General features: G+C 55.8%; 1 protein-coding gene across 1 annotated transcript; it reads right to left on the bottom strand.

Annotated features, from left to right (window-relative positions):
• Nucleotides 1-9: 9 nt before the first annotated feature.
• CSUI_001609 (pik3r4 kinase-related protein (incomplete catalytic triad)) lies at nucleotides 10-27,409 on the bottom strand. The gene is made up of 8 exons (XM_068061814.1): nucleotides 25,918-27,409; nucleotides 25,083-25,166; nucleotides 20,919-24,572; nucleotides 19,374-20,279; nucleotides 17,088-18,744; nucleotides 9,085-16,471; nucleotides 8,476-8,567; nucleotides 10-7,847 (listed from the first exon to the last, which is right to left on the bottom strand). The coding sequence occupies exons 1-8, from the start codon at nucleotides 27,231-27,233 to the stop codon at nucleotides 678-680; spliced, it is 22,266 nt and encodes a 7,421-aa protein (XP_067926211.1). The 5' UTR covers nucleotides 27,234-27,409; the 3' UTR covers nucleotides 10-677.
• Between the last annotated feature and the right edge of the window lie 114 nt (nucleotides 27,410-27,523).

The following is a 27,523-nucleotide window of genomic DNA, read 5'->3' as shown; positions in this document are numbered from 1 at the left end:
CTTGAATCTGGAGAAAAAGGGTTTGAGGCCAAGTGCCGAGCAGATTTTACGCGGCAGTCAAAGCATCGCGTTGATGGGCAGCAGGGGTTGCCGCGGCATGCAGGAGTGAAGCCATTTAGTACGCCAGCTGTCAGACGGTTTGTTGACCAGGGGCTGGTACGAGAAAAAGAGAGCGGCATAGAAAGGAGCAGTTTTCCTGCCTTCACCAGTGTGACAAGCCACGGACAAGAGGCCTGGAAATCGAAAAACCAGGTCCTTGACGACACGAAGCTGATTCCCTCTACAAGGGTTGTACCGACGGTTACTCAGCGATGCTCTCTACAGCACAGCGACACGGGTACAACGGTGCGTACCTTCCCCAGAAGTTATGCCTACCTGAACCTATTAGTGCACTGCAAGACTTCCGTATCTCACGAGGCTGACACGCGGCGGCCTAAGGCCAGTAATGGAAGCCTGCATCCCGAACGCGCAACGCCGGGTCTCGCCTTAACGGTTATCGCTAGGAAAGCTTACTATAGTACAATAACGCATGTAGCAACACGCCTTCCATGGGGGTGCAGTGTTACCTGGACCTTCCCTCAATGCGGACTACATTTTCGTCTCTTGCATCCTCTATCTATTCTCATCTCTCCGCGTACACACCACGGTTCTTGTTGACACTTTGTACTTGTCTACACCTACTTCTGACCGAAAAGAACGTCTCCAAGAGACATATCTGACAGCACTGGTCGGCGTCCGACCGTGTATGCATCTCCACTGCTATCCCAGTCAGCTTCTTCTTCCGTGTCAAGGCCACTGTCGCCCTCTCCCGGGCTCGACTGCTGCTCTCGGTCTCGTTTGTGATAAATGACACGGCACTCGTCTTCGCTGTTCCGTGTCGCCCGGCGCCGACGCAACGCAGAATCCGCGGTCCTTTCCCAGTTCTTCTGAGCCTCCTGGAAGCAGGAGGAGGGAAACGCAACCATTACTCTAAAGCTACTCGACTCCTCCTTTAATGCCTCTCTGGAAACCCCGGGAAAACACGATCCATACAGCGACGTGCTGGCTTCTTCAGCTGGCACTCCAGCACAGGAGGTCCCCGCGGCCTTCTCCTCGGCAGCTGCCTGGAGAGGCATCCCGCCTGGACATTCGTAGCAATTTGAGGCGTGAAGGACGGGAGTGCGTCGCGGAACTGCCGCTCCCCCGCACGACGCCATCTGGAGACGGAGGTGTTTTCCCTCAGAGGAGGCCACCCTGGGGCTGCGAACACCGTGCTTCCCTAAAGCGGCTGAAGAAACCTCTTCTGCGGGGTTTGGCGCTGTAACATCGGCTACTGCAATCGAACACGAAAGTGCTTCCGGTGAAGTTTCCTGCAGATCTTCTACCACCGCCACCGCATGTGTCAAGACACGGCAGATGCGACAGCGGAACAACCTCCACGGAGGAGGCGGGAACTGTCGAAAACAACTGCTTCCGGGATCAGCGAACGTTGCTTCACGGAAATCGTCACTCCTCGGTTTCACACAAGCGTCGTCGGCTTTCCCAGCTGGTCCTCCTATCATGCGTCTGAGCAGCTGTGCTCTTCCGAAATCCTCCCCTCCCACGTCAGAAGGCTGACTGAGTCGGTGCCGTGTCACAACGACCCCTTTCTGTCCTACAGCCAGACAACTAGTACATTCGCCGGTCCGGCCTGCCGGATTCTCGTCTAGAGTCTCACCACTCATCTTGCTTTTTATCCTGTTCCCTGTCACAGGTTGTTGGCTTTCTTCTCTTTCGTTAACGCTGTGGCTCCACTCTCGCTGAGTCCCTCGCTCCTCTGCTTCGTGATCATCGTTTTCGCTTCTCCGTTCAATGAGCGGACGGCGCTCGCTTCCGGATCTCTCTTCACAGGCGCTTTCGTCCTTTTCTGTCCTCAGCTCCCTTCTTCCGCTTCCTCCAAGTGCCCCTTCTCGGTGTGCTGATCTGTTCAGCAGGTTGTCGCTTTCGGCAGCTTTCTGTACCTTGTTTGAGTGTCCCGGCTCCCAACCTTCCCCATATCCGTCCTTCCCCGACAGCGCCGCACCCGTCGAGACCCCGCGAGCTGCAAGTGGCACGTCCGTATTTTCTCCATCCCCGGCCTCTGCCGCAATCGCACGTCCGTGCGCCGGGTTCCCTTGAGCTCGGGTGCAGTGGCGTTGACAAGAAAACTGCGCCGCTCGCTGTAGAGTGCGCGATCCTCCAGAGCGCGACCGGGAAACCTCGCTAAAAAATGAACCCTGTAACGGAGGAGAATGAGATGACGAGACGTCGCGCCCGGGAGAAGAAGACGCGAGCTCCATGGTACCGGGCAGCAATTCACGGAGAGAAACTTCCTCGGAGTTCCTGGTAGATCCCTCTGTCAGGGCCTTTAGGCCTCCGTCAGTCCCACGAGCCAGGAGACCCAGGACATACTCCACGACATCTTCTCGCTCCACGTGCCTCACTTCTCGCCCCTTTCGCAACACCGACGGTGCACTGAACGAGAACAGAGACCAAGTCATCTTGCTGCATGTATCAGGAAGCAGTAGGCCATACCTTTGTTTCAAAGCTGCGACATAGGATCCACACCGGTTCTGCAGAGGACACGACAAGCTGCTACTTCCCGCTGAGGGCAGCTTCGCACAACCTCCACCGCAGGTGCTGGTGCCGGAAGCTTCGGGTCGACGCAGCTGGGAGGTTGGCAGTGCTCTCCCCGACACACCGTCTCCATGGGGCTGCGACAGGGCTTGCTCTGGAACGCTGTGCGCGGGGCCTCCCAGGACGTCGCACAGACATGTTGCAGCTTCCTCGCATATAAAATACGTGAGAGAAGGAAGGAGCTGCAGAGATGTACTCATCCGCTCCTGTCGGGCAGACGGAGAGATGAAATCGTCCACGGAACTGGCGTCGAGGGGAAGAGACCAGACGCACCCACCACAGAGACACGAAAGACGTGCAGCTCGTTCCCCCGTCCGCCTGCCAAGCTCCTCATCGTCTTGTGTGTTTTCCAGAGCAGCCTCTGACGCCTGCTCCATTTTGAAAACACTCAAGTCCATGCGTCTTCCGCTTCGTTCAGGCTTAGCCCCCCGATGAATGAAGCCATCCGCTATTCCTTCTCCGGGCCTTCTTGGAGAAGAGACTGTTTTACGGCCGGCAACCCCATCCCAACCATCTTGCGTCTGCGATACAGGCAATCCAGCACAAGAAGGTGCCGCCAGTCCAGGAGCGTTTTTCTCTCGTGTTTCGTCGCGATTGTTCTTCGGCATGACTTCTTCAGTGAACATGCCGCCGATATCCCTCGACCTCCGCCTCAAGTGAAAAAAAAGCGAAAAGAGGACACGCCGAACAGCAGGCGGCATGAAAGCAGCCAAGCTGCACTGAGAGCTTAACAAGGAAACAGCCCGGAAAGGATCCAGTCCCAATCCGACCATCACGAGGGCCACAGCACACCCTGCCGACACACCCGACGCAACGGGAGGCGTCCGCACTGCTGAGAAATCTAGTAACCTGCCTTCCTGCCCTGATATCTCTGTACAGCTCGACGCGCCTTCGCTGCATCTGCCGCCGCCTGTATTATCCGGGTCTCCAGAACAAGCACATTGGTGTGCCAATGAAGGCGCTTCTTCATCAAGAAAAAGGACGGACTCCCCACACGCGGCAGCCTCCCTCAGAAAGTCGAACAACACCGGAAGAAACCGCGAAAAAGCCTCTCCCACCAAGTTGTTCTTTCCAGCGAAAGGGACGCAACGTTCGGTCGGGTTTCCTTCTCTGCAGAAAGACATGGGCCAGTGCCCTTTCATCGGATTCGACGAGTCAATCAAGGACACCGGCTTCCGATCAGGTTCATCCCCATGAGAAGTAGGAACCAAATCCGGACCGGCGACACGTGTAAAGCTTTCCCCATGATCCTTTGGCGCGTCTGTGCCCCGTGCCCTGTGTTCTGGCATCATCCTGTTCGACGCTCCGTCTGCATCCCCGACCCTTCGGACCTCTGGCCCTTCCTTTTCCCACGCCTTACTCTGCTGCAGGTCTTTTCCCTGATGTTCGTTTCCAGCCAGCTCCATCTTGCACGACAGGCGTACCGAACCGGGGGCGACGTTCACAACTGACATGCCGGTCTCCTCGAATCGTCGTCTTCTTTCTTCTTTTTCCACCACCACTTCTCCTCCACTGAACTCTTTTTGCCTCTCTGATACTCCTTCTGTCTTCCACTGATGCACCCCCCCACCCTCTTTCCTGCGTCTCCTTCCTTCAATCAAATGACCAGCAAAAGCCGCAAAAGAAAGGACACGAGCTCCAGGACATTCTACCGGGCCTCCTCCGCCTAGAAGAAAACTTCCACTCGGCAAGTGATGCCTACCGTTCCCTACTTCTTCAGGGTTTCTCGAGCCAGCAGTCGGAACCTGCTGGGGGTCTCCATGAGGGGACCCTGCAGCAATCCTTTCGCGGGATTGCTTCATGGGCCCTGAACACAAACTGTTCCAGGTCATCCCTCCTCGTTTCTTACCGCCCTCAGCCACCCAGCCGACCAGTGGTAGCCGGCAGTCAACAACGAACGAGAAACGTCTGAGAGGCAAACTGTGTTCCCGCCTGTAGAAACGTGGGAGTTGCTGCCAGTGCTCGGCCGTTGACGACGCACAGGCACAGCGCATCGGGCGGGGAACTGCTGACGAAGACAGGGACGTCCACACAGACTGCGCCACGACAGAAGGTTCAGGAATCGAAATGCCGCATTCGCCTTGACAGTGAGAACTTAGTATGTAGATCTCTACATCGCGAAAAACAGGCTGTGTTACGGCCGCTCCAAACGGTAAAGCGCACGGCGTTACTAAAGAATAAGGAACGACGGAGAATGGGAAACCAGCAGAGAGAGATCGCTGCGGGAAAAAGGAGGAAAACACACCTTCGCCAGTATCATTGTCCTCTTCATCGTCAGCTTGGATGCGAGCCGTCCCCTCGTCGCCTTGTAAGAAAGAAGACGGTGATGGAAGAAGAGAGGCCGCTAACATTCCTACATGGCAATCCTCAGTTCCAAGTGATGAAGTCGTAGAGGCGCGCGACTGTTGGCGGCACGGCTGTTCTGTTCTCAGCCTCCCCCCATGAGACTTCCCTCTTGGGTTGCAGAGAGTACAGGCGTGATTTTTCCTTTTGTCACCTGCTGACGTGGTGCGCTCCCGAGAGGGAAGAAATCTTGACAGGGAGGGTATGGACACATCAGCACCTGAACTCTTTCTCCTCTTTCCCTCAAGGTCCTCACTCTGGTCATGTTGACGTTTCGCCAGTCCGAAGTAAAAACCACGGGAGGAAGGAAGGCTAGAAGAGGAAAGAAAACACGTATGCGGTTTACAGTGCAATGCAACTAGTGCTTGTTTGGCTTGCTTGCTAGTACTACCTTGCACTAGTTGCGCGTCACCTCTGCCGAAACAGCTGTCTTCCTCCGCTCCATCGTGTCTGTTCATGGTGCCCAAACCGCGAACCACTTCGTTGTTCGCCCCTCCCGCATTCGCACAGCACTCTGAGGGCCCTGCAACCTTTCTCGGATCGTGGCGCGCCCTTGCGTTTTCCTGCCCCTTGCCCCCTGCGTTAACGTGCTCGCTCGTCTCCACTGTGTTTTCTGCCTCCTCCGGCTCTGAAGCAGTCGCCTCGCCCAACTCGCGAAAAATTGCAAGAAGCAGCGCATGCGCCTGGGCCACTACTTCCGCTGCCGAAGGTCTTTTCTCGGGTCGCCTTTGAAGTATTCGAAGCAGGAAGCCAATCAAAAGGGGGTTCCACCAGAGACGCTCTTTGTGGCTGTCATCAAGCAGGGGTAGCCGACCCGTCAGGCGGAGATAAAAGAATGGGTCGCTCGCAAATAAGAATTCGCCTGTCAGCAGCTCGTAGAATAAACAACCCAAGGCCCATATATCGGCAGCCATCGCGCTGCTTTTCTGAGATAACGACGAACCAGCGGGCCGCAACGAAGAGGAACCTTGAAGAGAAATCGGAACCGCGGAAAGAGACGAAGAGGAAGAAGCAGAGCTACAGGAAGAGAGCGAAGCTGACACATGGGTTGAGGGGGAATGTGGTGAAGTCAGATTTGCCCTGTCCCACTCGCGCATTTCCTCTTCTCGTCCAGCACCAGATCCCCACGTCTTAGTGCTTTCCTCCCCGACGTCTCCGCTATGGCTGCCTCGCTTCCCGTGCAAAACTAGTTGGCGGGTCTTCCAGTCGATAAAGGAACCATCTAGTCCGCGGACACATTCCTTACTTCCTAGTTTCCTCCCTGGAATGCATTCTCCCCGGCTGCCGACTTGCTCCCCCTGCCAGTGTTCGACTGATTCTAGGGAGCAGCGCTGAAGACACACACGGCTCCTACTTAACTCCGGCTCGTCTTCTTTACAATTTGTACGGCGGGTGCCCTTCTGTGTGGTTGAGTGGTCGTCCTCCTTCAGGCGCCCTTCTTTTGTCTTTCCTCCAGATCCTGCGGTGTGCGGCCTGTCACCCTTGGCTGCTTGCATACTATTTCTCTCTTCGACTGCGATGTCTCGAAGTACCCGATGTGGCGAGGCGGACGCGACGCTGCAGGAGCAAAGGCCTTCGCCTTCGGCTTCCGACGCTAAGATTCCGAGCGTTGAGAGAGAGGAGTCAGCTTCATTTTCTGCCTCGCCATCCCAGACGACAGCAAGATGCAGGAGCTCAGGACTTTTGTTAACTTCCGTTCCTCGAGACCGTGCTGTGTGTCCTTCGGATCGTCGCCGACTAGCTAACATTCTCGCTTCTCCAAAGTCCGCCACTGCCACGCTTGGCATACGCAGAGTACCGGCTTGTGTTAGGACTAACCCACTTCTGCCTTCGGCGGAGGATGATTTTTCCACTCTCCGGTGTGAAATTTCGACCGACTTACAGAGGACTGAAGGGGACCTGTTCTTGCCTTGTCGAAGCCAACAGACGGCTCCTTCCCGCTGTGTGAAGCCTCCCTGGACGCGACAGCAACGGATGTCACAAGCGTGGTCGATCACAGCGCTCGCCTCTGCAGAGGCGCAAGGTAACAGCAAATCTTGGTGCGGGATGGGAACGAGTTCATCTAGGTCCACCAAGATGTTGTCACACTTCAAGTCGTAGTGAACCACCCCACGCGCATGCAGGTCTGCCACAGCGCGTGCAACCTGCAAGAAGATTGCGAGTGTAAGTGGCAGAAGTGCAAGCTCCAAAGCGAGCGCGGACGCATCACCTTCAACACCCGTGTCGTTCTCCTCTTCATTTGTGTTTCCGATTCTACTAGAATGTGAGGCTCTGTCTACGCCAGAAGGAAATGCACTCAAGAAACGCGTCCTACTATTGTCGCAACTGCTGAGCACCTTGTCACCAGTCATCGCTCCTCTGTCTTTTCTTTCGAAAGGCGTATGAGCGACGGACTCTTCTCCAGCTGCTGCCGCGGACCTTGGCAGGCATCTGTTTTCTGTGTTCGTCTTGCCAGCCCTCTCGGAAAAAGGAGGCCGAGCACTGCCATCACCGCGAGCACCACAGCAACACTTTTCCGACGCTCGGGACCAGTTATCGTCGGGCCCTTCCCCGCGTGATTGATGAAAATATCCGCACACCCTTGAACGCTCCAGTCCCTTGTTGAGAGCACCCTCTTCGCGCTGGCCGTCTTGGCTTGGCTTCGACCTTAGCTCCGTCAAGATTTCGAAATGGGTTTCCATCTCTTCAGCCAGTGCCCGGCGCCATGCCCCCAACGTAGTGCTATAGAGTTTCATGTTGATGCAGTAAGTGAGGAGACCATCGCTGTTTGCGATCCCAAAGTCGAAGAGCTCGCAAACTAGCGGCGATGTTAAACGAAAGGCATCAAGACAGGAAACTTCGTGGAACATCGAGCTCAGGAACATATGGCTCTGAGAGTAGACAAAAAACCAAGGGAGAAGTAAACACACACGCATTCAGGCGCGGCATTCAGCACGGGCAACATATGACCGGCACGGAGCAAGCGGACCCCGTAGTAATGACGGAGTTTCATAGGTCAAAGGTACACCACAGCACGTCGCTGCGCAATTCAAGCATGGAAAACGACAGATGTGTGGGTATAAAAATACAGCTATATGCCAAGGACAGCAGAAAAAGTGGGAGGCATTCTACCCGTGTGGTGCATGCAGTAGGCGACGGAGGCTGCACGACAGCGTACTCTCAAACACCGAGAACGAAATAGTAGATGATTGCTCCTGACCCGTCCGCAATACAAGAGGAAATTCCTCACACACTGAAGGAATGAAGCACAAACACAGAAGAGCAACAACACCCAATGTACCTTTCTTTGCCGCGCATGAATCCATATGCAACACCAAATCTCGTGAGTTTGTACTACCAAATGCGCTGATCAAGCACACGCGTTAACGAGAGTCGGCATCTCCAAACAGCTTTGCTGGAGAAAACTGCATACAGAAAGTGCCCGCTGGTACATGGCCTCGACGCAAAACTCACGGTACACAAAACCACCCACACAATGGGACGCTCAGAAGAGCTTACCTTCTCGTCGATCGGGACAGGAACTTGTTTCATGGCCAAAGCCGACATGTCTTGGAAAGGCGTCAGGCATTTCCACACGCTTCCGAACATGCCTGAAGAGTACGTAAACCATCACACACCATCACACAAGGCAAAATTTGCTCGCCACGGACTGTCTTGTGTTTGGATAGTCACATACCGGAAGATAGAACCCGCACTGCTGGCAACATAAATGTACAAAGCGTATCACCCCCAGCAATGGCCGACAGTCCTACTAGCTGTGGCTCTTCGTCCCAGCCCTCCTGTAGACACGCAGATAAACTCTTCTAGTGCTCTCTCCGAGAATGACGTGTTCCAGGGTGCTCTCTGAACTTTTTACGTCGGACTCTCCTGGTAAGGGAGGCCGGTCTCTGGAACCGACTTGCCTTGGACCCGGACTCTACGTTTCTCTTTCGCAAACTTGTTCCGTCCGGAGGAATACCGACCTGTCCTCGAAACTGATGCACTTGTTTTTCGTTTGTCCTACCGCAGCTGCTACCAAGGTTAGTCTTGGAAATTTTGTGTTTCTTCTGCAAAAAGAGGTGGTAGTATCTCCACAAACTGAGTTCATACGTACAAGTCCGGACTCACCACTGCCAAGTTTTTCCTCCTGTTTGAACAGCGTGAGCGGAAAGAGACCCGCGGCGAGAAGCTTCAGCAAGCGACATCCTGCAAGTCCTAGATGACGTTGTGTCAGACACACCACTGCTCTCATAAACTCCTTTTCTTCTGCCCACTTCCGTCTTAATGCTGTCCCTCTTTCCGTTTCTTCGTCTTTCTTCTCTCGAGCAATTTCATCCCTTGTTTTGTCTTTTCCCTGCCTTGGGTCTTCTTTTCTCCCGCCCCTTCGACCACCACTCGCATTCACAACGTTCCGTGTCGCCGAGTTTTTTGAAAGGCCTTCCAGCTCCGCGGGAAACGTCAGGCTTCTCACCAAAGAGTTATGCAGTCTCCCCCTCATTACGGCTCTGCTTGCGTCGACGTGCAGAGAAATGCGGTTCTTGTACTCTGTCATGCTGTCCCGGGATTCCCCTTCATACATTCGCTCTTTCGTGGACTGCGCCGTTCCCTCCGGTCTCATCTCAGCCTCAGCCCCTCCACGGCATGTCCGCTCTGCACGGTGTGGTGGTTCTCTCTTCTTTGACAGGTTCTTCGGCACACGGGGCCTTGTATACTCGCCCGGATGACCACCTTCGTTTCCACCGTCCCAGTGTCTTTCCTTTTTCGTCCTCCCTCTTCTCCTGTCTCCGCTGGCTCCCCTCTTCCTCCTTTTACACAAGACCGTTTCATTCGCGGGGCTAGCTCCCCCTATTAATTGATCCTTACATGAAAGGGGGGCATCCCGGCTAACTGCACGAGCACGGAAAAATGACAAATGACTCTGCAAAAGCGGGAGCACGCGTGCAAACACAAATGCTGAGGTTTCCTTCAAAGGCACGCTGCGTGCCGAAGAAACCACAGAGAGACGACCACCGCCCTGAGCGGCGCCAAAGTGCGAGAATACGGGGGGACCTTTCGCGAGCGAGAGGGGAGAGCTGTCTCTTGCAGCTCGGCCGTGATCGTCGCTCCCGATGTGTATGTTATAGGAGTTTGCTGGTTCTTTCGCGGCCTCCGAGAAATGCTCTGTCTCAGCTTCGACTCTTCGAGCGTTAGGCAGTGAAAAATTGTTCTGTGCTTGTTCCATGTCGCAGGCTGTAGGAATCGCGTCCGAGGAACTAGTGAGCAGTTGTCTTCCAGGCTGTCCTCCCTCTTCAGAAAAACCGAGTTGCCATTTGAACTGTGAAGTACCATCTGAACCGGGAAGAGGGGGGGTTTGGACTGTGACGTCAGCGTGCGTAGTGGTAGAAGGAGGAGATCCCGAGGGAGACGCCAGAGGCGGTGAACGCATACGGCTCGCGGAAGAAGGCACAGGGGAAACGAGAGCATCGAAAGCCTCGTCTTCGTCCACATCAGCAGAAAGAAGACCGCGCTTCCCTTGCACAAGGAGAGAAATAAGAAGAGATATTGCCAATGCATGCAAAAGACTGTCATCGCACAGGCGGGACTCAGCCTGTGCACGAGCAGCGCCTTTCACAAGAGGGTCCAACAACGCAAGGGAACAAGAGGGACACTGTGACTGTCTCTGCCCAAACTCCCGCAGACTGTGACAATCAGCACAATGGTGTCGACTGCCTCTATCGTCTTCTAGTCGTTCCCTGCCAGGCACCCCTAGCTTAAACCTCTCAAGCACCTGCCTCTGCGCGCAGTGAATCTCCGTCCACGCCGCTATAACTCCGGGTGCTACTCGACTAGCCAGCACTGCCAATCCGCCCGTCGATGCTGCAAAATTCAATGGGGGCACTTGGCAAACGCCTCGCCTTCCCTCTTCATCAACAAGCCTAACCATCCCCTGGTCGTCCCCTGGCCTCGACGACGGAGGAACCGCTGTTCGTAGGTGCGCCTCTTCCGCCCGCTTGTCAACCGCGAAATGTTCATTCGCGTTCCCGGCTGCGGTGCTCCGATTCTCCGGGATTCCTCCCAACCCCCAAGCTGCCCGGTGAATTTCTTCCTCCTTGTCCCGGAGACCGACGGAGCTTTCATAGAGAGACTCTGAACCAGCAGTCATCTCTGGATGAGCCTCAACAACAGGAGTGACCTCGCGAGACAACGTGGAGACCGGAAGACGTCCGACGTTTCCCACCCCGTTGTCCTCCCCCCCTTGGCATCCGTGCTCGTCACCGGCAACTACTGTCTTTTGTAAGGGACGGTCCTGCTTTAGTTTCTCGTCTCCGGGCACCTGAACACAAGCGGTGTGAAGTTGCCCTTGACCGAGCAAGTCACTTCTGCTGTGCTTGCTCGTCGGCAACGTTCCTCCGCTATGGTCTCCCGAGGCCTCACAGTCACTCCACTTTTCAACCGTCGAATGAACCGGAATCTGTGGCCGGAGCGGAGAAGCGAGAGGGGTAGAGGTTTCTCGGGAGGTGCGTCCGCAAGCCGAAGGGGCTGACGTGGGCGCCGAGCTTCGTGTCTCGCTCGAGCTTCCAAGTGGAGGAGCAGTCGCATGAGCAGGAGATCGTGCTTCCTCTTTCTTCCGCCCGGAAACCTCATTTGCTTTCCCGCAAAGTTCTCTGTCTTTCGTAGCATGACTGCTCGTGGGACCGGACCATGTTCCACACCCCACCTCGGCTGGCTTTTCTTCTGCTGAGGTAACATCTGGAACCTGCATCACAGTTCGTATCTGCAACTCCCCCGCTGAAGAGCTGCCAAGTCCCCTGCTTTGCGACTGAGTTTTCCCCGAACCCGCTACCGCTGTTTCTGGTGAGCCCGCAGTCGGAAGATGCGACACGCACTGGACGGGCGAACAGGCTTCGCCAGAGCAACTGCTTGGTGGAGGGTTGCAGCAGTACGATGCAGGCGAGGCCAGCTTGTGTTCACCCGCGTTCTCTCCGAGATATTTATTTACCTCTTCTGCCGTGCGGCGGAGGGTATACTGAACACCTGGCACGAGAGCACCCCCAGATTGCAACCACAAGTCCAGTTGACCTGGTCTGACAGGGCTCGGTGATCTCGGTTCTGACCTTATTTCCAACCCGTGACCTACGGTATGTCTTCTCGTCACCCTCTTTAACTCTGCTGCATAGTCTGGGGGCGGACAGTGGTTTTCACGCCCCTGCACATTCGGCTCGCAGTCTACGAAGGCGTTACGTGGATGAGCAGAGGCGGGGGCGTCTCGGCAATCTCGCGGCTGCGACCAAAACAATTCCGTGGAAAGCGCCCCAGATTCGGCCACTCGGAGAGAATCTCCAGCGAGATCAGAAGTCGCAGGGCATGTAAGGCGCTCACCACGGCCCAGGATATCACTTCTGATCTTGGCAAGCGCTAAAGCACAGCTACGCAAGGAGCCCTCTTCAACTTCTTGCCATCGGCTGCCCTCCCCTCCGAAGTTCCTGAGTAAAGACGAAGGAAAGAGCACGCGGCCTGGGATGGATGGCGCAGTCCGTGGTGATCTATTGCTCGACGTAAACCTGGGCCGCGACGCAGCTCTCCGTTGAACTCGCGGGCCCGTCCAGCGACCACCTTTTTTTCCGGCCTCGCCAACACACGCCTCGCGGTCAACTCCTCTCTGTCCCTCTTGCTTCAGCTGCTGCAACAGAAGCCGCGGAGTTACAAGAGCAGTCAGAAGGCAGAGTTTTTCAAAAGGCTGGGGATGCCACGAATATCGAGAGCGGGCAGCGACAGCTGCGGGTACTGCGCGGCCTCCACACTGTAGATGTCGGGGTGTACTGGCATTATGACCCGCGGGTTGGAAAACCCCTGCCGCTTTCCGACTCCCGCCTTCCCCTCCGATGCCCTTTACTCCATCCAGTTGGTTGCGGTAGTTCGGCAGAGCCAAAGCAGGTAAGCTCCCACGGGAGCGGGGCTTTGGTAATGCTGTAACACTGCTTAGTTTATCCAGGACTCCTGCGTAGGCACGACGGGCAGGAGAGACAGACGGAGAGAAATTCTTATCTCTAGACTGGAGGGTGAGAGGCACGGTGGGATGTGCGTCACTCGCAGGAGCTCGTCCTAGACGAGAAGCAAACGGAGAAATACGACGCGTGGCATTGGAACCCAAGGAGCTGCAATCACCTGCGTGAATTCGCTCAGTTGGAGCGACACTCCGGACACACGACACCGAACTGCAGGCCGGCTGATTCGTTCCACGAGGCTGGGAGGTCTCAAGGGGGAGCGCACCGATCAAGGCACCAGCCGCTGCCGCCTCAGTTAGGGAACCTTCATCGGTTTTCGTGAAAGCTCTCCCAGATCCCTGATTGGCAGTGAGCAAAGGCCCGTCCGGGAGATAGCTGTTGTGTGGAGCTCCAAGGCGCCGCATTGACGCCTCCCTCTGCCCAACAAAAGTGCGTCGAGAATCGCCAGATGATGCAAGCGGGAGACTACCAGCCTCTAGGGGTGCAGGCGGTGACCGCGCGAGTGCAGACGGCGAGCACACCACTTCTGCGTCTGCGGCTGTCCGATCGTGACAACGAACGCGGTTGCTCCCGGATGGCCGCGTTTCGGCTTGAGTGCTGCAGGACGTTGCGGGGATGGAAGAGGCGCTAAGTGCCACAGTGGACTCCCACTCGAACGAAGCACTTCGCGTACATCCCGAGGCCTTCATCGCAGCTGCCATACGTGTCGCCTGAGTGTTGTAGGTTCCTTGGGAGGCACTCATCATAATGCTCCGGGCGCTCCCAGGCCGTTCCATTCTCCCATCAAACGGCCAACCCTCCTTTGCTGCCAAGTGATGCTTACCGTCGATGTCCACATTAAGTGGGACAAGTGACCGGAATTGTTTTGCGCCCTCCTTTGCTAATAATTGATGCAGTTGGTTCGAGCAGCACGAAGAAGTTACACCGGGAGGGGCAGCAGGCACTGTGCCGTATACCAGCGTGGCGCGATGCTCTGTAGAATCCCTGGACAGCAGTGCAGTGCGGACCTGGCCGGACCTCCCTGCATCCGCTGGACTCCCGGCCATGGTCGACTGAGCGCCCCTCGTTCCCCTAGAACAATCCACCGGGACACCTGCGTCTCCTGCAGGACACGACGTCCAGTGACCGTTTGCACCATCGGCAACGGGAAACGGCACACCCACTCCATCCATGCCGCCGGAAGACCCAGGTAATGGCCAAACTACAGGAGAAAGAGGGGAAGTAACACTTCCAGCACACCGGCTGGCTGCACTGAGAAACCCGCCTCCTGAGATCCCCTCTCGTCGCTGCCCCTGATGTCTCCACCACCATCCTTCTCCCCCACCTGTAGTCGTACCTGTCGTTGTTGAATCTGCTGTGCTGCTCTCCTCTTCCACAGAGCACACACTACTGACCGACCGCCTGGCAGACTCGTGACAAACGGGCGTGGCACGCGTCTTACCATCCGGTTGCATTCGTCCTGCGTGGAAGTCTCTTGCCTCATTGTTTGCTAGTTCTGGTAGACTGCCGGTGCTGCTGTTGGCAGCGCGGATGAACGACCACATCTGCTGACGGTAATACCCTCTATCTTTCTCCAGCCCTCCGCCAGTGCGGTGCCCCCCTGAAAGTAACCTGTCTCCGCTGTCTCCTCGAGGCACAGCCGTAGACACTTTTTCTATTGCGTGCGTCCTCAGAAGAGGTGAAGCCATGCGGTTCGAAAAAAAGTGAGTTCGCTCAGTAGCACTCCGTTGGTGTAAGTCGGGCGGCGCATCTCTCAACGTAAACGGTGAAGTAGAGCCGTGCTCCCTGGAGGTAGGATACACAGTGGAACAGGGAGGCGATCGAGAGCCACCAGTGTTCGTATTCTGAAGATCCGGGTCGCTCCGTATCGTGGATGTGATAATGCCCCCGTCCCAAGAACTTGAAAACTGTCCAAGCGATGCCTGTTCGGTTGTTGCAAGCGCACCGGCGCGTCTGGCTACCACTGAGGGCCAAGGACGACGGCACTCCGCAGATCCAGCTAGTACTAGGCCCTGGCACGCGGCGGCTGCGTCTCGGGGCACCAGTGAGCCCTGGACTAATCGTGGAGTCTCCAACGAATACCGCCCGCCCCGGCTTCTGTGTCCCCTAGATTTTCGGAGATCGCCACTGGAGGGAGTGTTGACGCAGCTTGTAAGTTCTGGATTCCCGTCCGCCTCGGAATTCGAAGACGGGGGAGGTGTGGAAATGCACGGAGACGAAGAGGCAACAGGATGGAGTGACAGGCGAACGTGGAAGCCATGTGACTGACGGCTCTCCTCAGCAGCTGCGTGTGCTGGCGGGCGACAAGCAGGCGCAGACGCTTTTGACGCGAGCTCGAGCGCACGCTCTGAAACAGACACAGAGACATGACAGTGATTCTCCTGAGGTGACCGGATTGCAGCGCCCCTCTTAGGGAGGCTTATCCCGTCACTTCTACAGCAGTCTCTGTTTGATGCAGCCATCCCAGTTCTCTCTAACGCAGTAGTCATGGGGCATACTAATTCTGCACTCCGGCCACCGTTGTCGCCCTCGGTCCCACCTCCGACAGCCGAGCCACATCCTGGCACTTCGGCGGCCTTACTCGGTAGTCCCGACTCGGATTCTGGTGCACAAGGAGCAGCCGCTCGCACCGGACCGTCGTTTTTGCGTTCCTCGTTCAGGAGAGCGACACGCGTTGTTGACGTGACTCCCTGCGGAAGAGAGGTAGACTCCTGTTCAGATTGTCTGCAGAGATGCAAAGCCCCCTCTTTGTCGCCGCGAATCTCTTCACTCTCCATTGTTCCGTTTTCCAATGCTAAGGAGCCGCATAGCTGACTGCCGGACCTTGCTGCATGCCGTCGGCTTACACCCCTTTCTTGCGCAACACATGTTTGGTCCTCCGCTGCAGAAGAGCCAGTGCATCCGTCCAGACTCTCCGTCACTTGTAAGCCGCCTTCTTCGCGCTTCCCCCCTCGAACCTGCTCGACCGTCTGCTTCTCGGGACAGGCACACCTCCCTCTGCACGTGCTGCTTTCCTCCTCAGTCCTTCCATCCGCCAAGTCGTGCGGCACAGCGTCGGAGTCCTCGCGCTTATCCTTAGCTGCACGTGATCCGAGCTCGCTCTCACATGCCACACTACCCTGGGTGCCTTCCCCTGTCCTCATCAATTCCGGCTCGCGCGCAAGACGCTGCCAGCCCGCCGCATGACCTCCCACCGCACGCTCCACGGCAAGCTGCGAGACCCGCCTGATGTTTGTCTCTGTTGACAAGCAAAGCCCCTCTGTCTCTCTGTCTGCCTTCCCATGATATGCCCTCTGTCCCTCGGCCCGCTGTTCTCCAGCCGTCTCTTCCCTTAGTTGTACCAAACAGGGAGAATTCATGGGAGCAGAAGGGTGTTGGCCACTCCTGCCGTCGGCTCGGAGAGTTCCGTTGCCGCCATTCCGGGATGGGAATGGGGACTGTCGTGTGCGATGAGTTGACAGTGCTTTCGCTGTAGGTGGACGCGTTGGGCCGTAGCTTGGTCCCGCCTCAGACGGCGGCTGCTGAAGCTCCTGCGACGGGGATTCACCACAGGGAAACTCAACGCAAATGGCAGAAAGTCACGTGAATGCCCAACAGTGGAAAAAAATCCGAAGATGTGAAATGCTAGTAATGCCCACTCATGAGTTCGAAATCGCCGGAGTCACTGACAATGGCGCGCGCTCCTTTTGTCAGTTCCTACACAGCGTGAACGTCCATAACAGGCACATACTCGTACTGTCTCCGAACCGCGCTGCACGGCTGAAACGTTTGGCCCCCTGTCAGACATAAAACTGGATGTTGCGACCGGTGTCGAGGACGCATCAGGTGCTAAGACAAACATGACCCGTCGCCACAAGCGGCTGCCTCACGCGAGGAGATGAAAGCCGGGTCACAGTATGGGAAACATTGCATTCACGACTACGTGAAAGGAACCTGCCCGCTACCATGGACTTCAACACCACACTTAAACTGTTTACCTCTAAAACGTTCACAGACTAAACCAGCCCTATGCCTTGACATGTCTGCGTTAGTCGAGGACAAGAAGACAACATGGCCAAACACGCAGAAAACTGAGAATGACCCACCTCCTTTACCTGTTGAGTGGCACGGGAGACGTCCTCCTTGCCATCATCAGCCTTGGCTTACCCGGTAAGACGCGGGAGGTGGAAGAGCATCGAGCCTAAGCGGGGGTACAAATGGTCGTACGCGAGCTTTGGAAACGACCGAACTCCCTCTCGCATGCGGTGAGGCATCTGTTACCGAACCAGACGGAGACAATTTGCCGGGTGGTCTCGCCCTGCTCCGCGTCCCGTCCAACCTCGACCTCACCTTTGCTTCACTTGTTCTCCGCGAACTTCTGTCGGTTCTACTCTCCTCTTGGATCTGTCTTCGACGTCGCCGGCCTCTCCTCCTTTCACTTTTGCTATGTCTCTTCAGTCCCTCCTTACACTCTGCATCACCATGAGAACCTGGGCTGTGTTTTTCAGAAAGAGAGCAGACACGAGCGTGTTGAGAGGACGCCGTCTCCTCTTGCATACGAGACGGCCTCCTCTTCTCAGCTGCGTCTACCCAGAGGCCCTCTTCTTTGCAGTAATTGACGCGACGATCTCCGCTCTCCTTCTCCGGAGCCGGGCCTCCGCTCTGCAAATCCAGGGGTTTCGCTTCGAGGCGGCAACCTTCTCTCGGGTCATCGCCTGGAACCCTTGATGACTGTGTCGCAAAACGACAATCCTCTGCTGACCGTCTGTGCCGCCTTGACCAAGAGTCATGGCACGGTGAGCTTGAGGGCGACGCAGAGAAACTTGATGACGAAGAATAAGTGGAAAAAGACATGTTTTGTGAAGAAGAGAGGCGACTCTTGCTCCGGGAGCTCGACTGTGTACGGGAACGACGGCTTCCCAAGGAAGAACTGTCAGTGCGTGAAGAGGACGAGAGGATAGAAGCAGAACAGGACCTGCCCGAACCAGCCAACGAAGGACATGAGAGAGACGAAAGAGTCACGTCGCTCTCGCTGGATACCTCTTCAATAATCGAAGAAGAGTCTGACTGTGTCGTTGAAGAGAAAAAGGCAGACGGAGAAGAGCACGGACGAAGACACCGATGTGCATATCTGCCCTTCAGATGAACTGACGAAGGGACTGACGCATCGGAAGACGGGGACGAAGAGAGTTCAAAGCTGGGTCTTCTCTCTTCATCGATCGAACACAACCGGGGACTCTCCTGGCCGCAGCCCGTTACCTTCTGCTTGGCACCGGTCCTCAACGCGGAACTTCTTCGCCTGACACCGGCGTTCATCTCACCGTACCGGGTCTTGTGCTGAGCCTTTTCCCCCTGTTTGACGTTTCTCCACTTTCCTGTCTGATGTGCTTCATCCCCTTCAGTTTCTTCGTGACGTCCTTCTCCTGGTAGAACTTGCCGTTTCCTTCCGGATTCCAAGTCGCACTTGACCCTCTCGCTTTCTGCCTCGTGTCTTTCCTTCGAGTCTCCAACACCTTCAAGTCTCCCGTCTTTGTTCCCCTGGCATACCCGTAGGGCAGGGCTTGAATCTACGCGACTGCTCTGTTGCCTCTCCGGTCGACGCTCCCGTCTTGAGGTTCCATGTCTATGCCGGACCAACAACCCCGTCCGACTTCGACTTTTCGTAGGTTTCATTGAACACTTCGAAAAGTGAGGGAATGGAGACGAAAACGAAGGTGCAGATACAGGGGCTAGGCGCGTGGTCGAGCTGACTCCGGGCGTGCACACACCTTCTCCAGGAAGCAGGTGCGCCACTAAGAAGTCGAGAACCCGAAAGGAACGGAGTCTGGACCGCAGAAAAATGCCACACGAAAGCCAATTTAGAAACATATGGGTGACGCGACTGATTTGCCAACGGCTTCGAACATCAACCGGCTCTCAGCCAGCACCGTAGGGGTATCCGAGGTTACAACTTATCTGTGACGCCGCTACTAGCCAGATGCATGCCACCTTGACCCTACACATAGACGGATGGAACCCACGGCTGCCCGGCTCGAACAAAGAGACAAGGCTATACGCGCATCGCCACATTGGAATAAGGCAAAAGAAGAGTGTGGACTACTATTTGAGGTACCACAGTTGAACACCCTAATTATAAGACAACCGTCGGGGCGGTCTGAGACATCTATATACCTACCCTTCAAATGGAAAAGAGCATACCCGCGTAAGCTTTGTCACGTGAAAGAAACGAGAACACCATTCTTCCGTACCAGCCTTGCTGGCTGGCGCCGCCACCGTCTCTCCTGGTGTCCAGCGGCTCGTTTCTCACTTCGGCAGTACTGGCCTCCCTTGTCCGAAAAACTATTTCGGCCTTAAACACCCGTGTCACTAGTCCGCTATGTACGGCATATGTAAACTGAAATGCCCTTGGTACAAAACTCGTAAGGGCACTGAGCCAGGAAGAAGGAATCTCACCGCTGTAAGGCTGACGTTGATCGCTTAGCAGCAATCAATAGCAGAGCGTGTACGTGAAGTTGTGCAAGCAGAACCAAGAAGCGATCTACTGCGACGTTATCCCGTTCCACATATCCGCGTGCGTGCTCCGGCGGCTTTTCATTGCAGCAGTAAGACACGAGGAAGCCCAGATAGTGCAAATCGACAAACATGACAAGCATACTTCCAGATGAATATGGCGACGGCGCCGAAGTGGGCACCATTAGCAGCGCTTGCTCCGCCGAGAGCAGTTGCAGCAGGAGTTCTCGAGTTCTCATCGAATCCGTCTTCCAATGAAACATACCACAGGATGGCTCTCTGTCGGTGCCCCTGTGAGCATCCGCCGCGGAACTGGGAGGACCCTGTGCACCTGCCTCTACCAGGGCCGACGGCGGAGAACGAGGAGAGAACGTATCTTCAGAGGGAATGGATGACGAACTCTGTACCGCTAATCTCGCGTTGGCCGTCGTAGTGCATTCGAGCCGTGCACCACACTGTACAGAAGTCGGTCCCGGCGAGTGCGGAGCTGTCGCGCACGGAGACGAAACCGTCGATGTTCGATGAGAAACTAGCGGCGATGGCCGTGTCTCCGGCGGAAGAGGACAGGACTGTACAGAAGTTGAGAGGGGACCTAGCGGGGCCGGATTCGGAGAATAAGTGAGAGGTGAACTTGCAGACACCCTCGGTGGCCGGACAACCGGCGGAGGCGCAAAGGATAATTCCGGAGGAACCGAACGCGGTGCTGGGCTACCCTGTGACGCAGACGAAAGTGTAGAGGAAAGAAGCTGCTCCTGCGAACTGCGAATGAAAGAGTGGAAAATGCCCACCGGAGGCTGGAAGAAAAAGCGCATCCAGTCCAGTAGAAACGGAGCTACAGCCGTTCGCATGCTACGACAACAGAGCGAGACACCACAACAACGAAACAGCTATGATGCACGCGGGCCCTCTCACACGAACCTGAAACCAGGGGCTCTCACGGTGACAAACCGTTTCCGGCAGAGGGAGCTCCCAGACGACACGTCCACACCGTGAGTGCTCCCGAGCAGTGATTGCTAGATCTGCCATCGGCTGGCGTGAAACGGACAGACCCTTTTTTTTTCTCCAACTTGTATTTGTTCGTTAGCTGCGGTGCGACCCAAATGCAGCCAACGCAGACAGTACAAGGCATTCCAATCCAGTTTCCCCCCCCCAAATTTTTGGCTAGTAACATGTAAACTGTAAAACAAATCCGGTCATTTCGATATCCAGAACTGCCGACCCCGTTGACATCAGCATGGTCTGCTACTCTAAACATCTCGACGTGGTTCTAGGTTCAAAGCGCAGGTAATCACCTGAGAAGCCTGCTGCACCGCAGCGAGTCTGAAACGGATCTCCTAGAGCGCCGCACATGCAACCGTACACTATACAAGGGAATAAGTAGAGTGACATGAGTAACAAAGAAAACCGCTTTTACGGTGCTAAAAACAATAATAATAGCCAGCGCATGAGGGCCCTCTCCGACGTCCCCGGTAAACTAAGTCAGCTTACTAGGTTCTTTCCTCCTTTACCCTTGTCGACCAGAAGGAAGGAACGCTGTTGTCGGCGAACCCGCAGGGCGTGTGCGTGCCTGAGCAGCACGACGAGTTCACGTCTTCCTCTGTTTGCTGCTCCCCTTGGTCAGTTCGCGCACCTTGCACGGGCGAGGACTCTTCTTGTGCACCACTCTCTCTCTCTTTAAACTGGCGGTGACGAAACCAAGGAGAGCTTGCCCCAGGGAAATACTCAATAGAGGGTCCAGGCTTCTGTTCTTGCAGTCGTGCGTGCCTTCGGATGCCCCACAACGGGCCTCTTTGATGGCTAGGTGACTCCTTTCTTTTCGTTTCGCGACCTCGAGTGAGTACCGCATCGTCACTTCTAGAATGCTCAGTGACAAGAACGACAAGCGCTTCAAGAAGTCGTGTCGCGCTCATGCGAGCTTCGTGAAGAGAAGACGACAGACTCTCCATGAAGCACGCATGACATTTGTTGGCACGGTGACTGCCTGTACGGTCATCTAGAGGCCGCCAGCCCTTAGGAGAAAGATTGCTACCTCTACTGTGTGCTTGGTCAAGTGGCGCGTGGATAGAGCTGCTGTGCGTTAGTACAACGCGTCCGTTGCCCTCGTTGTCTCTGTTGTTGGCCCACTCGCCGGTGCTCGCCTGCTCCCGTAGCAAACAGGCGGAGTGAGCTGCGGACTCCGAAAAGCATATAGATATCAGAGAAGACAGAGAGTAGGGATCCCCTCCTTCTAGTACTGTTTCGTCGTCTCCGGCCGTGACAGCACCGGTCCCCGGTACTTGGGGCACGAAGTAGCCCGACCGTGTCGACGCCTGCGTCCGAGAAGACCCTGCGTGGCCTTCACGATACAAATCAAGCGTTCCCGAACTCTTTGAAGAAGGTAATGGCCGATGTTCATGAGGATGTGCTCTATCGCTGCTAGGCGTGTTTTGTTCCACCGCGTCAGAGAGACTTCTGTTTCGTGTGGACGGAGTTAGCCTTCTGGAGAGTTTCACCAGAGAGGGTGTCTTCAACGCGCCTGGTCTTCGAGATGAAGTCTGCTGCGATTGACCAGCCTTGTGTGCACCTCGGGGAAATCCCCAACTGATGTGGTCGCGGAGCCGATCAACTCCCTGTACACGCTGACAGGACACCCGCGGGCGCTGTCGATATGGTGAAGTGTCGGGAAGGAGGCAAAGCAGGTCAAGCAGCCGGAATATAAAACAAAGATGTGACGGCGAGAACGTCAAAGCTCGCAGGAGTGTGGAGACAAGGAAGAAGAAGGATGCCACCAGACCAAAAAAGTTGGATGATAATGAAGTGCAGTTGCAATGAAACAGGCAAAGCGCTTTATCCTGGCTGCTCGACGACACCAGAGGAGATTTCGAAAGACAAATGGAGAGCCGAGAAAGCGACGCCTGGAGCATCTGCAGCGCGGCTATGGCGACTGAAGACGACCCCCCAACCGCACAGTCGACGTACGATGCCGCAGTGTGAAGTAGAGAAGAGAGCATCTTGTAGGAGAAGACGGTAGAGCGTTCAGACAGCCTCTTGTCGGCTTGACACGTACGGCAACGCCACGGAAAAGTTGACGGCTCTGCTGTACAAGAGAGGGCTAGTTGGTAGCCGGGTCGCACGGGGGAGACAAACGAAGAAACGCAAGGCGACTGTGGATCTGAGAGTGTCGTTCCAACAAGGACAGCCACCTGCTTCTCAATCAGGCTCGTTAACATGACTAGGAAAGTATCTTCTGTCTTCGCGCTTTCCCCTCCCCCCCTTGCCCCACCTTGCTCTACCCACTTCCAATCTGCTTCAGAGTCCACGGTGCAACTTCCTTCGCCTCTTGACTTAGTCAATCCGCGCCCCCAGTAGTTCTTGCTTCTGAGTCCTGGAGTGCAACAAGGCCAACTAACCCCGCGCAAAGTGGAGCGCAAGCGGGAAAACTCTCCGGTGCTATTGCGAGCAGCAGGTGTCCCACTGCTTGCAGATCGTCTCGACGACCTGCCACCGGCACCCGTTTCTTCCAAAGCGGTCGAGGCCCTAACGATGACTCTGCCGCCAGCTCTGAAAGAATACACCGGGACACCGGCATCGCCTTGATTCACCTCGGGCAGGTGCCCCACTCCCTCCGCTGGCAGACTTCCACTGCAGGCGCCAAGACGTCTACCCTTCCAGGTCGATGCCTGATCTAGCAAGTGGCCGGCTCTACTGTATAATACCACCCACTTCCAAGTACAAGCGCTCGCGTCTCTCTCTGCTGCCTGCCAGTTCAGCCGCAGCCACGGCGTCGACTCTTGTTCCACTGCAGGATAACAACGCCGGTGACCTCGCATCCGACCTTGTTGTTCATTACCACTGGACCGCTGTACGCCAGTCCCGCTTTTGAAGCTTGGGAACTGCGGGGCGCGGCGTGTAGGATGCAAGTAGAAGAAAAGAAGACGACCGAACAAGTCTGCTGTATGCTGAACACAATACTCCGTCCAGCGTGTGCCATCACATGTGCTGGACTGCTTTGAAGGTGTCACAGGAGCAGAGGTCTCTTCTGAATAGAAGGCTGTACTGTGTTCAACGTCGGCCGATCTGAAGCTGCATCTCCTTCGTACACCAAAGAGAAGGGGTCTGATAACCTCATAGAATGCACCCAGAGAGACACTCTGCACTGAAGATCCGACGGTGCTTCTACATTCCTTAATGAAACCCCCGTCCATCGACACTGGATTGAGACGGCTTGGCGTTTTTGCCTTGTGACGTGCTTTGACGGAAGCTGCTGTCTCGGGTTTGGTGGAAGCGTCAGAGGCACACTCCGTCCCCTTTCCTTGTTTCCTATGCAGTTCGCCTTGAGTTTCCGCCCCTTCATTATTCTTCGGCTCCCCAAAGTCCCTGTTCGGTCTGACCTCTGCAGGCCAGCTTGGTGAAGTCGAAGGCGCAAGCAGGAAGTTCAGTGCGAGAGACAGAGGCAAAGCGTCCCTGATACCTGCCAATAGATTTAAGGTCTCCCGCAAGTCAGGAGCTGCCGAAACGGCTGGCCAGCCTTCCCCGCTCCGAGCAGAGGACCCAGAGCGCGACGAGACACAAGCAGACTTGCAAGAGCTCCAGGTCTTCCCGGAGCAAGTGTGGCACTCACCAGCAGTCCCACCGCGTAAGCCGCTGATACCGTTAAGTTGACAACGAACGGACGCCAAACTGTCCACACATCGGGGAGTCCTGCCGGCCTCGGCGAGAGACGAGAGACAAGGGTTGGCGCAAAACAGGTTAATCTGGAGAGCAGCAAAGGGGATGAGGTTGTCCACAGCGTACGAGACAAGAGTGTCAAAGGCACAGAGCAGGGCACGCTGGGTTGCCCAAGCCCGACGAAAGAAATCGGGAGGAGTGCTGCTGCTTCTACGCAGCTGGCACTCGGCGCCACCTACACGGAAGGCAGCTTCGGGCACAGTCCGACTTAAACCCCACACGTCTGCTGCGACTGAGAGATTCACTGTGCTACCCTCGGCAAAAGAGGACGACCGAGACAGAGATGACGAGAGAGCCTCTGGAAAGGCCGAATTACACGACGTTGCAGTAACGAATGCTAGGGCCCGACGATGGACGACACTGAGACATGACGCCAAGGGCGGAAAGACAAGAGGCGCTGCTGCAAGAAGTTGACGGAGAAAGCCATCAGAGCTCCTGTAAGAAGCAAAGGCACATACAGTTTCCCCACCCCGCAGACAGACACACGAGGTATAGTCACGTCCCTCGGTCTCATAGTACAGTATACGCCTAGCGCACTTTCCCATCCTGAAACACTATGCTCTGGGAGGCGCAGACCATATTCGACCTATTCCGCTTGTCAGTATACAACATTCTCGCCCGAAACAAAAGTGGTACGTGCCTTTTCCCTGAGTCGTAAGCGACCGAGAAGCCTCCTGTTTCTCGCTACCGCTTGACATGTACAATAGACAGTTATCTAATTGCTGCAACAGAGAGAGAGACACGTCGTCGTGTACAGAAAAGAAAAGAGTGCCCCTTCCAGATGCATATCTGCACGGCACCGCAGTGAGCAAAAAACGGACAGGCGCGACCATATGCTAAACATTCGCAGATATGGCATCGAAATGCTAACCTGCCGACAACGGTGACTGCGTTCGATCTGCAGAGCGCCCTGGAGAGAAAATGAAGCGGACAGCGGTCACTTACGCGAGAAGCAGTGGAAGGGTCGCGGCAGTTTCCCAGTCCTCTGGGCGGTGACGAAGAGCCCGCAGCCAGCGAAGCCAGACAAACCTAGGAAGAAACACACCAGACGAGCCAGCACCCCGACCTCACGTAGCACAGAAACTTCCCCAATAGTTTCGAAATGGGAACACCCGCTAGCACTGATAAGCAAGTAAGTACGCGTGCAAACCCATCTACGAAAATCTCAAAACAAAGCCCAGTGGTACACACACTTCATCAGGGGACCAGCCATAAGAAGAAGTTCTAACAAACTGCCTTCTACGCCTCGGTCTTGGACGCTGCAGGTGACGCAGTGCCCTCGCTATCCCGTCAAAACACGCGCCGCAGGCCCACGCTTGGAACACCGTAGCTCTCCCCCGCATCAAGAGCAGTGCCGCTACGGAAGTAGCCCTTCAGCCCTTGGTAACATGGCATCAGTCACAGGAAACCCAACAACCGGAAAAACCAGCACCGAACTGCGGATACGAATGTCGGCACACGAGAAGAAGCCGGAGAGCCGCTTTTCTTCCGTCTTCCACGATCTGACAACTTCACACTCTTCTGCCGCGCTGTGACTTCATATGCCGCCAGCGTTACGACGACGGAAGGAGATGGGACAGCATACAACCGCAGTGTGAGACGTCAAATGAAAACTACGACCAAGGAATTGAGTTAGTAACGATACAACTTGAGAGCTAATAGAAGAGGAGACACGGGAAGCCTTTCTTGCGCATTTTCGAAGGACGGCTACACCACAGGACTACAGCGATACGAGGGGCCCGCACGGACAGAATGAGGACTGGTACAGGGAATTCCTTACTGAGAAAAGTACGACAAGTTCTCTTCAACAGCTAAACCGAGTAATACCACACCAACAAGCCATCGGCCAGGGTACTCGTCGTCCCCGGTGTTCATCGTCCTGGCTTCCTTCCTTGTCTCGTCAATGCTTCCTCGATTCTCTATTTCCCTGTGGCATTCATCTACGGATCTGAGAACTCCCTCCTTCGCATGCTGTCTCCTGCACTCCGCCGTCATAACCACGACGAGCAACAGGACCGCCCAGCGCACTAATGGAGCCAAAGTGTTCTGAGAGAAGTCGGTGCGGACGCGCCTGTTACCTAATGACAAAGCAGGGGAGACAGACACGTCACGACACGGGGCGTCCGTTGTTGTGGCGAAAAAGCCGTGAAGCGAAGACCAAGCTGCGCTCCTTTCAGAGCGAGGTGAACAAAGATTCTGATGCTCACGAGACAACAACCGCCCCGGACATATCTCCAAGGCCTGGAAGGCGCGGAAGTCTGCGCTGTTCAGTAGTTCTTCCCCCACTCTTTCCTTTTTCTCTTGGTGATGGCGGAAGAGAAACGACGCGTACAGGGACTCCAAAGCCTCCTGAAGCCCGTGGAGCACTCGCGTCAACGCGTCAACCCGTGCGCGACACCCAGGCCTGTCTCCCTCAGCGTGTGCGGTCTTCATCTCTCGAGCGGCTGCTCCTCGTTTCTCTATTTCGATTCGAGTGGGCGAACAGCAGCACGGGAATGCCTTCAGTACATCTGAAGATTCGGACTCGTTAGCAGTAAAGGGACAAGACGAGCAGAGCGACGCCGAACGGAGACAGAGACAAGGAAACCAAAAGGAGCAGGTGCTGATCAACCTAGTCAAAGGACAGCGGTAGACTACATTCACGTACGACGGCACTGCATGGCCCCGGTGTGAGAAAGCCTCTGGTTCGATTTCCTTTCTTCCTTCTGCTCCCCGACGTTGCTCTCTCTCCGGGGTGTCGCCGACACTGTCCCCGATATCTTTCCGCACTTGCTCTAATGCAACGCTTCCTCTCGTCTTCCTGTCAGCGCAGTCTGTCACTTCGCGTGTCACCCAAGACGGCTCTTGACTCCTGCATCGTCTTTTCTCCTGTCTTGGCGCCGATGAGTCACCTACACCACCCGCAGGGTGCACGTACATCAAGAAAGCCGGACGATCAGGTGACGTTGTTTCTAGGACCTTCACTGCCTCAGTGTCTGACAAACAGTAGAAATACATCAAGCCTTCCTGGCTCGGCTCGTTTGCTGAGTCGCCTGCATCCCGCAGCTCTTCATTCCCGTGCAACCGCTCCGCCTCCCTCTCCCACTGGAAGCACATTTTGTCTTGCGGACCCTTCTCCAGCTTCTGCTCAGAGCCCGAGCAGAAGCCAGCACCACACCCAGGAAGCACCGGAGAACGGGCCAACCCAGAGCGAAGAGAAGGGGAACCGCTCTGGCGAACACTCCCGCAGAACGCAGCCCTACCTTCACCGCTGGTGCCTGCGTCCGCCCCTCCGTTGCCCCTACCAGAGTCCCGGCGTTTCTGCTCCCAGCTGTGGCGTTTACGGAAACTGCGTGTCTGAGTCCATAGCCTGAGGAGTGCCGGAGACACCCCTGCCACACACTTTT

Source organism: Cystoisospora suis, assembly GCF_002600585.1.
Source record: "Cystoisospora suis strain Wien I chromosome Unknown contig_653, whole genome shotgun sequence".
NCBI classification, from domain to species: Eukaryota; Apicomplexa; class Conoidasida; order Eucoccidiorida; family Sarcocystidae; genus Cystoisospora; species Cystoisospora suis.
This window is presented reverse-complemented; position numbering and strand designations above follow the sequence as displayed.